This window comes from Peromyscus eremicus, chromosome 1 (genome assembly GCF_949786415.1).
Source record: "Peromyscus eremicus chromosome 1, PerEre_H2_v1, whole genome shotgun sequence".
Taxonomy (NCBI): domain Eukaryota; kingdom Metazoa; phylum Chordata; class Mammalia; order Rodentia; family Cricetidae; genus Peromyscus; species Peromyscus eremicus.
In genome coordinates, this window is record NC_081416.1 from 124,238,287 (window position 1) to 124,254,579 (window position 16,293).

Below are 16,293 nucleotides of genomic sequence, written 5' to 3' on the forward strand. Positions count from 1 at the left end.
ATAGAGAAAGTCACATGTCCTAGACTTCTCTCTGTCCTACTGTGGGAAAATGCCCCCTTTTGGAGAAAGGTGATCCTGCCCCCAAGGCCCAGGTCTCCATGGGAACTAGAGGAGGCACTGTCAGATTGAGTCTGAGAACTGAGCAGAGTCTTGGAAACCAGGCAGGGTTGCCCTGGGTTCAACCCTGAGTTTTCTAGGTAGGGCTTCGGGCAAGTACATTCACTGTCTGGGTCTTAGTAACCCATTCGATTACATTGATAAAGCAGCAACTTTGAACTACTGAATATAAGGCTCTAGCTTCTGAGATGATCAAGACGTTCAGTGGATGCTTGCTGCTGTCACTGGACGTATTGATAGCATCAGAGATTGGTGACTGAGGGCAAAGTTCAAGAGTTGAAAGATGAAGCAACTTAATCCAAAAATGTACCTGCAGTGTCTGGGAGATGAGAGAAGGGTCCTGACACCTGAAGGGCACATTGACAGAAGAGAACTAATCTCCCTCAGTAGTCCAGCTGGGCTTGCATAGCACAGAACATGTAAATCGAGGTTGTCCCTGAGGATAGCTAAGCTGTTTCCTTTATTGTACAGACATGAAGGCAAAGGCCAGAAGCCTAAAGGGACCTTGCCATGTCCCTAGCCAGATAGTCACAGAGCCAGGGTTGAAGCCCAGCACCAAGAATGTCTATGCAAGATCTCCCTGATAGCTAGGAACTAGGGCCAGAATGACATGTTACCATTATCAGTGCCTGGATTCTTCACTTCTTTGAACACCTTGTGCCCAAGAGGAGCCTAGAGACCCCACCTAGAGACTTCCGAGCAGGCCCCCACTGCAAGCCTCCATGAGTCCATAGCTCTGCAGATGCTTTCTTCCTGAGTGTGCCTGATGCCATGCAAAATGCCCAGTTTCTGGGGAGCATCACCAGGGACCAAATCCACCTAAAACTATGAGATACCAGCCATGATGCTTTTTGGAAGACCATACTCCATCCCAAACAGTAAAATATTTCCGTCACTCACCCCTACTAATGTAAGTTAGTGAATACTGGAGGTCTTTGGATGTGACAGTTGTACTCACAGTCCTGAGTTTACTGTTCCTGCCTCTAGCCACGCATAAGTAGGCAGTAAGTACCAGGGCTGGGAGGATAACTCGGTGGGGAGAATGTCTGCTGCTGCACAAGCATGAGGAGATGTGTTCAATCTGAAGAACCCACATTAAAGAGCAATAAAATTCAAGCCAGTTACAGAGCTGTGCACCTGGAATCCTAGCACTTGGGAAGCAGAGACAGGTGGGTGTCTGGAGCAGCTGGCTAGACAGTCCAGATGAACTGGGGAGCTCCAGGTTCAGGGAGAGACACTGTCTCAAAAAATAAGATAGGCCAGGCGGTGGTGGCATATGCCTTTAATCTTAGCAATCGGGGCAGGCAGATTTTTTTGTGAGTTCAATGTCAGTCTGATCTACAAAACAAGTTCTAGGACAGGCTCCAAAGCTACAGAGAAAGCCTGTCTTGAAAAACTAAAATAATAATAATAATAATAATAATAATGAGAATAATTGAGGAAGACATCTGGCATCCTCTTTTGGCCTACACAGAGAGAGAGAGAGAGAGAGAGAGAGAGAGGAGAGAGAGAGAGAGAGAGAGAGAGAGAGAGAGAGAGAGAGAGAGAGAGAGAGAGAGCAGTACCAGAGGGGATGCAGCTATACCAGCTGGAACCCTGGGAGGTGGTAGGAAACACAGCTATCCTTTAAGAACTCTAGATCTTCAGAGCCTGGCGTGTTCCCAGTAGATCCCTTCTTTCTGTAAATACCTAGATTGGAGAGGTAAGATAATTTTCCCACAGATGCCCAGTTTGTGTAATACCTCCATAATACATGCTGCTTCCTCTTCCTTCTATGAAACCATAAAAATTTCAAAGTTTGGGCTTTCTATTTTCTTCCATAAGTTCCCTTAAGCCTGAGTGCTAGATAAAGTACATTAGCCCACTCTGAACCCTTTCATGGTCTATCCTCTGCATAGCTACATGGTCTATCCTCTGCAAAGGTACAAGACAAGTGCTCCCAGAGGAGTAAGGAATGCGGAGGAATGGAGATGAGCAGATGGGGTGAGTGTGCCATACAGGGTAGACCACTAAGAAGAATTTCTTCTCTGCCTGCATAAAGCAAAACAGAGTATTGAGTTCAGGCTTCGCTAACAGGATTTCATCTTGCTGAACTTGGATGTTCCAAGATAAATGTAGAAGACAGAGGTGTTTGGTTTGAACCCTCAAATGCTCCAGAATTCAGCATTACAAACCCACTTATCATTCTAACCGGGAGAATGTGCTGCCGGCTAGACAAAAGGAACTTGGGACGTGACCCACATGTATCTGTGTGCGTTGGCAGGAGGCAGGCTGGCCTCTAGACTGCCTTCAAAGCTATCAGTGTAGCCTGGTTTCTTAGAAACCTACTAGCATAGATTTCAAGTATATGAGTTCAAAAGTCCTCCCGTGCCTGCTGTCCCTGAGTGGAACAGGAAGATGTTTTATATCTAGCACAGTGATCTGCCTCAGGAATACAAAACCAGCCAGCTCCTTCCTCCATGCCAGGCTTCTCAGGACCAATTTCAACGTCAAATTCAACAAGTGGTTATTTATTGGACACCTGCTATGTTAAACTGTTATGAAATGGAGACATGAGTGAGCAAAATCCCACAGTTGAAGTCTGGTAAGACAGGCAGATAGCTACAACACTAATAACTCAATCATAGTAGGTATTTTTTCTATGAATAAAAAAAAGGACAGGGGATGGAGGGTCCAGTGAGATGGTATAGTGATCAAAGAGACACTCCACAAAGACTGACAGTCTGGATTCAATCCCCAGAACCCACATGGTGGAAAAAGAGAATGGACTCCTGAAAGTTGTCCTCTGACCTACACACACACACACACACACACACACACACACACACACACACCACACACACCACACACACACTCATCACACACACACACACATCACACACATACACACACACCACACACACATACACACACACCACACACCACACACACACACATCACACATCACACACACCACACACCACACACACACATCACACACACACACACACACACACACACACACATCTCACACACACATCACACACATATCACACACACACATACATACATACACACACACATACATACACACCACACACACATCTCACATACACATACACACACCACACATACACACACACACACACACACACACACACACACACGTAATTTGAAAAGGTTTTAAAAAGAAGAAAGAAATAGGAATGAGGGGAGGAGGAGGATGCCACAGGCTACAAGGACGTTGTCCTGTGTGAGATTTAGCTATCTCTAAGTTTGCGGGCCATTGTGTAATAATTTGCACTTTTCCCTTGTGGACTTGCTTCTCTGTAACTGAGAAGGGAAACTGTACTGTCCTGGCAGAGACTGCGGGTTCCCCTGAAAGCTCAGAGATGGGAGGGGGGAAGAGCAGTTGTAGGCCCCCACTTCCTGCTTCTAAGAACCAATGTCTGCAGGCTATTCCTGAGGGAGAGAGTTCGTGCATTCTAGAAGATAAATAGACTTCCCTTCTCAGGTAATAACTGCAATTTTGCTCTTGTGAAGTTTACATCCCAGCCCGTGCAAAAACAAAACTATTAGACTTGTCATGGGCAGACTCACAGATCATGTCTACCTTCGTCTTTTTTTTCCCCCTTCCAGAGCTGAAGTTGTAATAAATGGTTCTTCACTGCCAGCTGTTGTTGATAGAAGTAATGAAAGCATTAAGCACAGCATCCAGCCAGCTTTATCCAAATGGAGACACAACCAGACGCTCTCTCTGAGGATCAGGTATCTATCGGCCATCACCTATAGGACAAGAGAGAGAGGCAGGCCGGGCTTTCTTTACCATGAGCCACCAGCCTGCTGCTCTCTATTGTCTAAAGAAGTCAGGAGAGAAATAAATGCTTCCCTCCTGAGGAAACAGGTTTCATCTAGTAAATGATCAATTAAAAATCACAACCTGGGGCAAGCCCAGCCACCTGAACCATATGGATATGCAGCCATTTGGGCAAAGGGAGGTGGCGTGTGTGATCAAGCCCTCTACGGTCCTCAGTTCAAGTCTGGAGCTCTGCTTCTCGGCAGTGCAGGCCACAGGCATCTTTCTCTGGCATAAAGAGTTGCTTCTTATTTGTCGTTACCTGGTACCTCTGTCCCCATTCTGTGACAGTCCTTCACCTTGTCTGCCGCCTCCCATGGCCCTTGTAGAATGAAAGGCTGTCTGTCTCCCTACCGCCACCCCCATGAAAATGCAGAACCATAGCTGAGAGACACAGAACTGACCCGACATCTGGTCAACCACCAAGAGTCATCTATCTAAGTCAGAGAAGTTTTTGTCCTGTCCTACCACCCTCAGACAGCAGTCATCCTTGGGTGGTAGACACGAAGAGAAATGATAACTTCCTCACTTGGGACTTCGGGCGCAGATGCAGTCATGACGGATAGATCAGACGCTCATTTCCAGGCATTGAGCTGTGGCCCAGGCTACTGGCGTAAATAGACACGTTAGGCAGAAAGACACAAAAATAAGCAAAGACAGGGCAACACAGTAGGATGTTCACACCAGACGTTACTATGTCTTGCAAATAGGTGAAGCTAAGGAGATTGTACTGAAGGGAGTCATTCATCTCCTAAGGGGTCCAAGAGGGTTACCAGGAAAAGGCTGGCTTATAACAATACGTTTTGAAGGATAAGTCGGAGTTTATCAGGGGTGCCATGCCACATCCTGCATGAATATGGTATTTGCAACCAAAGCTGAAAGAGCATTGAATGGAAGATAGGGAATGGGGGATGGGAATGAGGCAGCTAGGACCATGTGAAGAAAGGCTTGATGATTTCCCCAGGCCATCAGTATGGTGAAGGAAAGGTGAAGAGCCACATACAATATAGCGCAAAGCACGGAGTTGCCCCCTACAGTGAGTGACTCTACCCCGTAGTTCTAGATGCTTCATGGGGAGAGAAAAAGGGTGTAGGACTAAAAAGCATTGACATCCGGGAGCCCAGTGACTGAGAGGCCATCTGGAGGAACTGCCACCAGGCCATCTTTCTCAGCACCTCTTTTGGGACCACCTAAGTGAGACCCATCCTTGTTACACTGTCCCGACAGCCATGCCCTTTCCTCTGGGGCACCATGGAGCTGACAAGACTGCTAGACAGCAGCAGACCCCACCAACCTGAGGTTAAAGCCAAGCAGTTATTCTCCACAGATGGTTCTAGAAGCGAGATTCTGAGTGCTGTCCCAGCAGCTCCAGGAGAACCCTCCTTACTGCTTCTGCTGGCTTCTGGGGGCCCCAGGTGTCCCAGTAGCTGTATCACCCTGACAGCTATCTATTCTGTTCCCTCATCTGAATCATTGTAACCTCATCCTCCATCTCTCATAGGACACTGTCACTGGACTTAGAGTCCACAAGGAATCCAAGATGATCTCATCTCAAGATCCTTAATTCCATCTGCCAAGATACTGTTTCTGAGTAAAATCACAGTCACGGGGTCCGGGGATTCAGAGTTGACCATATATTTTGGGTGGCCACCATATTCCATGTTCCCCAGTACAGCACCTGAGGATAAAATCCTACTGCCAATACCCACCCACTTCAGCTCCTTCTGGCTCTCTTCTGTAGGAACTCTGAAAAGAAGGTGGGGAATAGAGAGACCACACATGCATGTGCACGCACACAGGCACACTCACACACATGGGTGCACACACTCACATGGGTATGCACACATACACACATACACACACACACACACACACACACACACACACACACACACACCCCTATTTGTGAAGAAGAGAACAGCATTGCTTCCATAAGGAGCCTGCAGACACCAGCTACTGTAGAAGGAACAATATGCTCCACCCAGAGGGAAAAGGAATTTCCCTCCACTCAATTAGTTGCCGAAATTATTCACAATAAAAGATTCTGTGAGTGATTTGGAATGATATTTAATAATTGATTGTAATTTCTCATAATTAGTTAGAAATTAATTCCCTCACAGAGGTATTTATTTATGAGCTTTCTGGGGGCTCTCTTTGCTTTTAAATACTTTGGGGTAAGTAATTGCAAGGGATATTAGCAATTTCCAAAGTATATTAGCGTGTCAAGTTGTATAATCTTTAGTGAAGTGGAGTAAATAAAACGCTTTTGTTTCCTCCTAAGAAGTAAGAAGTACTCAGCCAAGGTGGCTTCTCCTGCACAGTAACTGGAGACTCCAGTCACTAATGTGTAGTGTAGTAACTAGTGGATGGAGTGTGCCATGCCACGGGGTTCTGGCTGCCCCTTGGCTGTCTCAGAACATCCCAAACCCAGACGTACATTAATCATCTGACCCAGGCCCCGACAGAATCATGTTTTCTCAGGTGTCAGCCACAGCTTCTAGATTCTGCCTAGTTTCCAAGTATACAGACATGCAACCTCCTGGGACTTGCCTCAGAGTGTACACCTTTTAAGCTCGGCAGGCTCAAGACGCAATGTTGTCATGTGCACATCTGGGAAGGGTCACACATTTGCAAGCCACGTGAGCATTCTGTGGATGGAAGACAAGCCTCCCTGGCTCGGTTCTCAAGGGAGGCTTGCTGCAGGAGACACAATTAGATCAGCTGACCCGAGCACCCAGCTCCTTTCTCTATATGACTGCAATCACCGCCACGTCTTAAAAATGATGGCTTAAGGTGGCTTAGGCATTTCATGTGTCTGTCTGTCGGTCCATCTGTCTGTCTGTCATCTGTGGGTGCATGTGCATATGTAGCATGGGCTTGCAGAGGGCAGAGGTCAACCTCTGGCATTGTTCCTCACGAGCTGTCCACATTAGTTTTTGAGACAGTCTCTCACTAGCCTGGAGCCTGCTGCGTAGGCTAGACTGGCCAGCCACTGAGCCCCAGGGACCCGTGTGTCTTCACCTCCCCAGCACCCGAATGACAGGCACATGACACTGTGCCTGGCTTTTTAAATGTGGGTTCCTGAGAGGAGACTTATGCCCTCAAGCTTGCGTGACAAGCACTTCACTGGCTCAGCTGGCTCTCTAGCTGGCTCCTTAGGCAGTTCTTCTTTTTAAAATTCAATTAAAATGTAATTACATCATTTTCCCCTTCCCTTTTCTCCCTCTAGCCTCCCACATGTATCTGCCGCCATTTCAAACTCATGGCGTGTGTGTCTACATATTATGTATATATGTATGTATGTATGTATGTGTATGTGTGTGTGTGTGTATATATGTATGTATGTATGTGTATATATGTGTGCGTGTGTGTCTACATATTATGTATATATGTATGTATGTATGTGTATATATGTGTGTGTGTGTCTACATATTATGTATATATGTATGTATGTATGTGTATATATGTGTGTGTGTGTCTACATATTATGTATATATGTATGTATGTATGTGTATATATGTGTGTGTCTACATATTATGTATATATGTACGTATGTATGTGTATATATGTGTATGTGTGTCTACATATTATGTATATATGTATTATGTATGTGTATATATGTGTATGTGTGTCTACATATTATGTATATATGTATGTATGTATGTGTATATATGTGTGTGTGTCTACATATTATGTATATATGTATGTATGTGTGTGTATATATGTGTGTGTGTCTACATATTATGTATGTATGTATGTATGTGTATATGTATGTGTGTCTACATATTATGTATATATGTATGTATGTATGTGTATATATGTGTGTGTGTCTACATATTATGTATATATGTATGTATGTATGTGTATATATGTGTGTGTGTGTCTCTACATATTATGTATATATGTATGTATGTGTGTGTATATATGTGTGTGTGTCTACATATTATGTATATATGTATGTATGTATGTATATGTATATGTGTGTGTCTACATATTATATATATGTATGTATGTATATGTATATGTGTGTGTGTCTACATATTATGTATATATGTATGTATGTATGTGTATATATGTGTGTGTGTCTACATATTATGTATATATGTATGTATGTATGTGTATATATGTGTGTGTGTCTACATATTATGTATATATGTATGTATGTGTGTGTATATATGTGTGTGTGTCTACATATTATATATATATGTATGTATGTATGTATGTGTATATATGTGTATGTGTGTCTACATATTATGTATATATGTATGTATGTATGTGTATATATGTGTGTGTGTCTATATGTATGTATATATGTATGTATGTATGTGTATATGTGTGTGTGTGTATATATGTATGTATATATTCCTAAATCTATAAACACAACCTGCTCAGTCTGTATGTTACTTATGTGTGTGTAAGAGTTCAGGGCTGACCACTGGCATTGGATAACCAGTTGGGGGTTCATCTCTGGGGAGACTATTGTTAAAGTCCTTAGGTCTCCATAAGTAGAGCTCCAAGCTGGTGCTTAGGCTCCTAGGGAGAGGCTGTTTGGGGTAAATTCTCCTGGCGATTTCACGAAGATACCCATTCCAGTGTCTTCCATCCTTCCCCTGTGCTGTTCTAGAACTTCCCCTCTAAATCTAACTTACCCTGGAACCTAGAGAACTGGACCTTGATCACTTGGTTCTGAACAGACACAGAGGAACACGTCTCTGTAGGACTAAGGAGATGTCACGATTCACAAACCCCAGTAAACAACAACTAGAGGAATAAGAGGCAGGCTGCAGAATGGGCCAGTGCACAGGCCGGGAGGCCACGCTCACAGGATCTTACAGGTGGAAGTAGTAATTTCCCATCTCGCTTCCACAGACCCATCTACATCCCCGCCACACCCCCGTGTCACCATGCCTGAAGAAGCCTTCCTGGAAAAGCAGAGGCCAATGGGGAATGAGGGCACACATTACTCTGACTCCTTTTTTTAGATTCCGCAGTTAGATGGTAGTTCTCCTAAGACAGGCAGTTTGATGTGTGTGGTGGGAAGGGCAGTGCCTTTCCATCTGTACAGCCTAGAGAGCATCCCTGAGGGCATTCCAGCTCTGGGTGTGCTCACCCGTTTGCTGGGTGGTAGCATCCTTGCAGGGTGACACGGAGTAGAACATCTGAGCCAGCAAAGAGAATCTAGCCTCATGGAGACTTTCTTCATTTGGTTTTCACAGGAAGCAAATTTTAAAGTTCTTGGATGCAGAGAAGGATATTTCCGTCCTTAAGGGGACCCTGAAGCCCGGAGACATTATTCATTACATCTTTGATCGAGACAGCACCATGAATGTGTCCCAGAACCTCTATGAACTCCTCCCCAGAACCTCCCCACTGAAGAACAAGCATTTCCAGACTTGTGCCATCGTGGGCAACTCGGGCGTCTTGCTGAACAGCGGCTGTGGGCAGGAAATTGACACGCACAGCTTCGTCATAAGGTAACCCACCACCTGAGTGGCAGGCCTGTGGAAGTCGGGTGACTGGAACAAGGCACATGAGTCAGGTGCATCCCGTTCTCCACCTTCACTGCTTGTCATAATTGCTTCAGGGGAGCATTAGTTATTTGTCTCATGGCTGCACCCAAACATCTGACAAAAGCCAGTTAAGGGAGGAGTGGCTTGTTTACGGCCGTGGTTTGAGGGTCCAGCATGACGGAGAAGGCGCAGTAGCAAGAGGATGAGGCAGCTGGTGAGCAGTGCGTCTGCAGTTAAGAAACAGAAATAAATGCTTGTGCTCGGCACATTTCTCCCCTTCTTATGCAGCCTGGAAACCCAGACCAGGGGACAGCACAACAACAATCGGGCGGGGCTCCCTTCTTCTGTCAAACCTCTCTGGAAAGTTGCTCAAAGGCATATCCAAAGGTGTGTCTCCTAGGAGATTCCAAATCCAGTCAGGTTAACAATGAAAATTAGTCATCACAGGGATCCTTACCTCCAATTAGAATGTACATCTAATCAATTAAGTCACCTGGGGACAGGACAGGGGTATTGTGTGACCCAGAGAGCCCAGGTGATTCTAGATTATATCTAAGGTTGGGAACCAGAGAGAGAGTACACAAGTGGGCAGACTATGGCCCTTGGTATATTTTGTAAATAAAACTTTATTATAACACAGCCATTCAGGCCCACCCTCCCACTATTAATAGCTTTCTGGACAAAGCTGGGATGTTTTTGCTAAAGCAGCACAGAGCACATGCAGCCTGCAAAGCTGGAACTATTTATTTCCTGGTCCCTTACAGAAAGAGCTTGTTCTCTGAACACTAGACAGAGCCTGGTGCAAAGGGGATTAAGAAAATCTGGATGGGTAGTTCTTGTGCCAGGGCTGTAAAAGTCTTCCCATTATTCTGGAAGGTGATATTCCACCTGTAACTTTAGTATCCTGGAGTCAAAACCTAGGAAATGAAGAGTGATTAAGAAACTCAACAGTCATTTTCTCTATGATATCAGCTCTTGTTTTGCCATCACTGGAGACATTGTGACAGTTACCCATGGCCCTGACACCTAACCCTCGAGCCATACAAACTCAGAAACAAAGCATTGCTGTCTCTTGGACAAAAGTAAGACAGACCATGCCTCAAGTTTCATCCCAAAGCGCTCCCAGCTCCGGCAGAAATGTGTGTCACATCTCACATTTCCGCTAGGACTGCCCTTGTGTAAAGGGAATCTCATTCTGGGGCTTTGGGAGCATCATGACCATGGAGTTCCCCGAACCTGAGGACATGGGAAGAGATGGGTATAATTACTCCTGCATCCCCTGAGACTGGAGGTGTGACAATAGCCTGGGTACCAGTTACATCCTTTTTGTTCCCCTTGACCAGGTCTCTCTGTGCCTGGCAGAGTCAATAGCTCTGTCCCTACATTCCCAAGCCCTCCAGTCTAAAGAGAGGGTCTGGGGGAGGAAAAGAAAGGGAAATGTGTGGGAACTTGACTGTTTGGAAGCGAGAGGGGCGAAGGGTAGGATCATGGCTGTTAAAGTGGGGGGCACAGGGCAAAGCCTCGTCCCAGGCTCAGCTTCCCTCCAGGGTGGAGCCAGCAGTGAGGAAGTCTTCCTGACCTGGTATAACTCTTGCAGGATATGCAGGAGTTATGAGTAATGAGTTCCACCAGTCAGCTTCCCATGCCACACTAAGCCCCACTCCTGAGGAGCAAAGATTCACTCTGAATATGCTCATTAGCCTATGAACTGGGGTCCCAGGCTGAATGAAAAAAGAATTTCTAGAAGCCATGGTCAGGGTCAGCCCACAGTTCCCAGTGTGGGTTCTGAAACTCAGTCTTGGCTCTAATGGTCGTTTGTCACGTGACTTGGCGGAGACCGCTCCCCTTCCTGTTGGGGTTGCGTTGGCTGATTCTGTCCTCTCATGATGAAGCCTTTCCAGATGCCAACCCAGCTTTCTCCACACTTTAATGTGGATACGTATCTGCTGGCTTATGGAAACACAGAGGCATCAGCTATGAAGCGAGCCCGAGACTCTGGATTTCCCACAAGACCTCAAGGGAGGTGTGCAAGATGCACTTAGAGAGGCTAGGCTATAGCATGCTCTGCTGACCCCCATATCCACAAGCACACTTATACTCACACATACAATCCAAAGAACACGATGTCATGAATGTTAGGTATGTGGGCATGCCCTGTGTCCCCACATAATTGTACACTGAGTATTCATTCTCTATAAACACTGTGTCTCCACTGCACTACCTCATCCCCAGACAAAGAGCTCCTGAAATGACAGTAGCTTTTTGTGTCTGTGTCTTGGTCTCCTGGCCAAGGTGTGCCGAGCACACAAGAGGGCCCCACAGGCCTGTATTCCAATGCCAAACGCTACAACAGTCTTCATGGCTGCCTGCCTCCATTTTTCAAAGTCTGCAAAATTAGTCTTCCTCGTTTATGTTTCTGCCCCACTCCATGTGAGGGACACACAAGGGCATTGCCACCTCCTCAGGAAACTACTGGAGAACAGGACCCCAGGAGTCCTAGTAGGTCACAGCACGCAGGGCACACAATGAGCCTGCAATGTGCAGCACCTCCACAAGGGAGAGCAGACCACAACAGGATGGATGGGGAAGGAAGAACCAGTCCAGGAGGCTATATTGAGCAGATGCTGGCTCCCCACTGGCTTCTGGGAACTGAGATGGCTGGGACAGCTAGGCCCAAGAGGATGACACAAAACTACAATGCCAGGATGAGGAGAGATGCCATCCCCAGCTTCGTTCTTCTGAGCAACACACACACACACGCACACACACACACACAAATTACCATCAGCATAGTCCCTTCAGTGCTGTGCCCTCAGCATGTTATTAATAGCATGCTCATGGCATTTGGTGTTAGCCTACATACATCTATGAATTTATTTACCTCTCAGCACTATTCTTTTCAGTGAGGAAACTGAGGAATGGATGGCCAAGATCCAGGTGACTAGCTACAGTCAGGGTTAGGCTGTAAGAGCTGGCAGCCTGGCTTCGAATCCATGACTGCCCCCTCTTCTTGAGGCTTACTCTACATGTACCTGTGGATATAGTTTTTTCTGGAAGGAGCCAGCTCCCTTCCTGCCAGAAGCCAGGCAGCAATGCAGCTCCTTCACCTAGAATTCTCTTTGAACAAGAGAGCCTAGATCCACCAGAACCAAAGTCAGAAAGAGCTGTTCCCCCTTAAATGAAAAAAAAATCATGTATTCTGTGTCAGTGGGAAGGAACATTTCCAGAGTCTACCCATGGCTCAGCTGCCCCCTACACACACACACACACACACACACACACACACACACACACACGCTTTGCAACAATGTCCGAAGACACACCATTGGACAAGCTTGAGCCCCACAGACCCCCCTCTCACACCCCAACTCCATGTAGGTATGAAGCCCCTGCTGTGAATGGTCCTGCCCTCAGAGGACACAAATACCCTGATGTCCCTTCTAGTGGAGGTCTTTCAGATCCTCATGATAGAATCCAATCAGTGTGTTCCCCCCCCCCCCCACCAGCCCTCAAATCTGCTACCAGCCCACTAATCCTGTGTTTCCTTTGCCCTGTTACAGTTAGTGGTGGTCTCCAGTGAGCCTAGCAGCATCAAATCCCCTTGGCTCTGTTCCCAGGGCTAGGAAGTCAGTCCACAAACAGACCCAACACTCAGGAAAGTATTGGAAGACTGATTTAGCTGGCCTTGGAGTAACAGGGAGATATGGATGGCCCCAGACAGGCCACTTTGCTACAAGTACATCCCACTCTCTGTGGCCTGGAGCAGGGACATGTGAAAAGGTAGTGAGGCTGGGGCAAGGGATGGAGACAAGAGGTGTTTGGGGAGGCCCTGAAGCTTCTGAATCCTAATGGTCTCCTTCTTGGCTCAGAGGATTTGGGCAAGTTAATTGGCAGCTGAGGACTTCCTTCTTCTGTCAGTAAAATGGGGTCATGAATATAGGTTCGCAGTAAATACAGGTTCATAAGCTGACCTGTGGGGGGAGAAATACTAGCCAAGTGAGCAGTGTAGCCCAGGGCTCAGGATGCCAGCGTGCTATCCACTCAACTGGCTTTCTTTCCCAGCCACAGAAGAAAAGTTGCTGCTTAAAGGCAGGGGCAGATGGTGTCTGTGGTACACAATGAAGTGATGGCACCTGGCTCCTCCCTTACACGTAGTCAGCCTCCATACTGAACATACTTGCTCCGAGTTCTCCATTTATTCCCACTGATGCAGAGATTTTCCTTACCACCCAGTTCTCCAGGGAAGACAGTACTTCCTGGCTACAGACTCAGTCTTAGGGGCCCTCAGACACCCTCAGACCCTTGAGGAAGGGACCCAAGGCAGTGAATAGGCAGGCTGATTGGTTCAGCAAGAGAATGCAGTGTACAGATCTGCCTGTTTGCTCTTTCCCTCAAGACCCTTCAAATGGCTCCCTGCTGCCTACTGCCTTCGGAGCCAAGTCCTTGCACAGCCAACCTCTGATATCTCATCCGGCTCCCCCCTTGTTCCCTGTCTCATCTGCGTAATACCTGTTAGTCAAACCAATTCACAGGCCTCCTCCAAACACCTATGCTGCCTCACAGTCGCTGCCCTCAGGCAAATTTCTTGTGCCTAAAATTCCATGGCATGGTGGTTTTTTTTTTTGTTTTTTTTTTTTAAGTTGCTTGGAACCCAAGGAGGAAGAGATTTTTAGAAAGTATATGTATGCACATGAATATACATACATACATATAAATTCTTAAGCTCTGAGGCCTGCTGAATCAGGACCTGGGGAAGCCTATTTTTAACTAGTCTCTGTGGGATTCTCCTGACTTTACAAACCCGAGACAAGCTCTTTTTCTGTAGCTGTCCACCAGGGCTCTTTTGCTCACCTATCCTTTATGTTTCTCTCCCTGCTCTGACACCTGATCGTCCTCTACCTCGTACAAAGATAACAGGAGTTAACATTGGCTGTGCTCTCATTTCGGTCCCGTGGCATTCTGCGTAACCGTGTTCCTGTGGTCTCCACCACAGCCAAAGTAAATGGGAGCTCTCAGGAAGCAGAGAGAGGCTGAGAAAGCTGTCCAGGATCACACAGGTAGAGGGTGTCAGATCTGAGTATCGAACCTGGAAATCTGTCTTCTGAGCCCTCACTCTAATGGGCCAGGCCCCCCCCTGCTAAGGGCAACCCCATTGTGGGGCTGAGGGATAGCACTGTTGTTCCTCTTTTAGAGACTGGCCTCCAGGAGAGTGGCATTTTGTGTTTAACGATATACAGGGGGCTCAGTAAACGTTCAAGGCAGGAAGGGAGGGAAAAAATACTTGGGACGCCAAGTACCCATGATGCATCCGGGCGGAGGAAGAGAAAGAAGCAAGAAGAGGCAGAGGACAGGGTAAAGTTCAACGTAAGAAGGACCATGTTGCCTTTTATCCCTCAGGTGCAACCTGGCTCCAGTTCAGGAGTACGCCCGGGACGTGGGCCTCAAAACAGATCTAGTGACTATGAACCCGTCAGTCATCCAGCGGGCCTTTGAGGACCTGGTGAATGCCACGTGGCGGGAGAAGCTGCTGCAGCGGCTGCACGGCCTCAATGGGAGCATCCTGTGGATACCTGCCTTCATGGCCCGGGGTGGCAAAGAACGTGTGGAGTGGGTCAACGCTCTCATCCTGAAGCACCACGTCAACGTGCGCACGGCTTACCCTTCCCTGCGCCTGCTGCACGCAGTCCGAGGGTGAGTGCGCCACCGTGGCTAAGGGTTGGGTACGGGTGGTAAGCAGGGCTGCGTCTCAGAGGCACTTCCATCTCCACACCCATTAAGCTGAAGGCTCTTAGCGAACTGCCTGGCCTTTCTGAACCTCCATCAGCAAGGAGGGTGGTTGGCAAACCGGTTTCATCCAGGTGAGCTGCCTACTTACTGTGCTCTTAAGAAAGTAATTGGGGCCGGACGGTGGTGGCGCACGCCTTTAATCCCAGCACTCGGGAGGCAGAGGCAGGCCGATCTTTGTGAGTTCAAGGCCGGCCTGGTCTACAAAGCGAGATCCAGGAAAGGCGCAAAGCTACACAGAGAAACCCTGTCTCGAAAAACCAAAAAAAAAAAAAAAAAAAAAAAAGAGGTTATATCGAGGCTCAGTGGGAACAGATGAAATGGACTTGGGAAGGAAGATGGCGACTGATAGGTCACATATCTGCCACCTCAGGTAGGTGATTTCCACCAGGAACAAATGGCTTTGACTTCAAGAGGTCACCTTCAGCTCTGTAGACTTTCACTTCCTCATCAGTAGGCAGGGGTGGGAAGGGTAACATTGCTGGGGTGTAAGGACTAAATGGAGTAATGTCAGCACAACCTCTAATACAGATACCATTGGCAACACCGCCGTCGCCATCATCCTTGACTCTTGCACTAAGCCGTGGGTCCAGACCCCAGCACTGCACAACCAGGGCATGGTGCAGAAGGATCAGAAGTTCAAGGTCATCCTCAGCAACATAGTGAGTTCAAGGCCAGCATGGGCTACATGAGACCCTGTCTCAAAACAATAGGAAGGAAGGAAGGAAGGAAGGAAGGAAGGAAGGAAGGAAGGAAGGAAGGAAGGAAGGAAATAGTTAAGTCCACATTGATCCAGTTGGGCTTTTCAACAGCTCAGGCAACCTGGTAATTTCTAACGTCCTGCTTATTCCTTCTCCACTGTGAGACCAGGCACAGGCCCACCCCCAGGGATTTGGGCCAGGAACTGCCTGGGGTCACACCCTGGGTCACAACAGCCAGCAGAGCTGGATGTTAAGTACTCACTCACTTGGTTCCAGTTATCACCCCAAAATTTAGGATTGCGGGGGGGGGGGGGGGGGGATGGTAACTGTGTTCTTTCCAATTGGT

General features: G+C 47.1%; 1 protein-coding gene across 2 annotated transcripts in view; it reads left to right on the top strand.

Annotated features, from left to right (window-relative positions):
- Positions 1–16,293, top strand: part of St8sia2 (ST8 alpha-N-acetyl-neuraminide alpha-2,8-sialyltransferase 2) — a 70,754-nt gene that overhangs the window by 37,181 nt on the left and 17,280 nt on the right. For both annotated transcript variants that reach the window (XM_059253318.1, XM_059253319.1), the window contains 3 exons: positions 3,736–3,864; positions 9,169–9,426; positions 14,860–15,153. In XM_059253318.1, the coding sequence (XP_059109301.1) occupies positions 3,736–3,864; positions 9,169–9,426; positions 14,860–15,153 (681 nt within the window). The remainder of the gene's footprint in view (positions 1–3,735; positions 3,865–9,168; positions 9,427–14,859; positions 15,154–16,293) is intronic.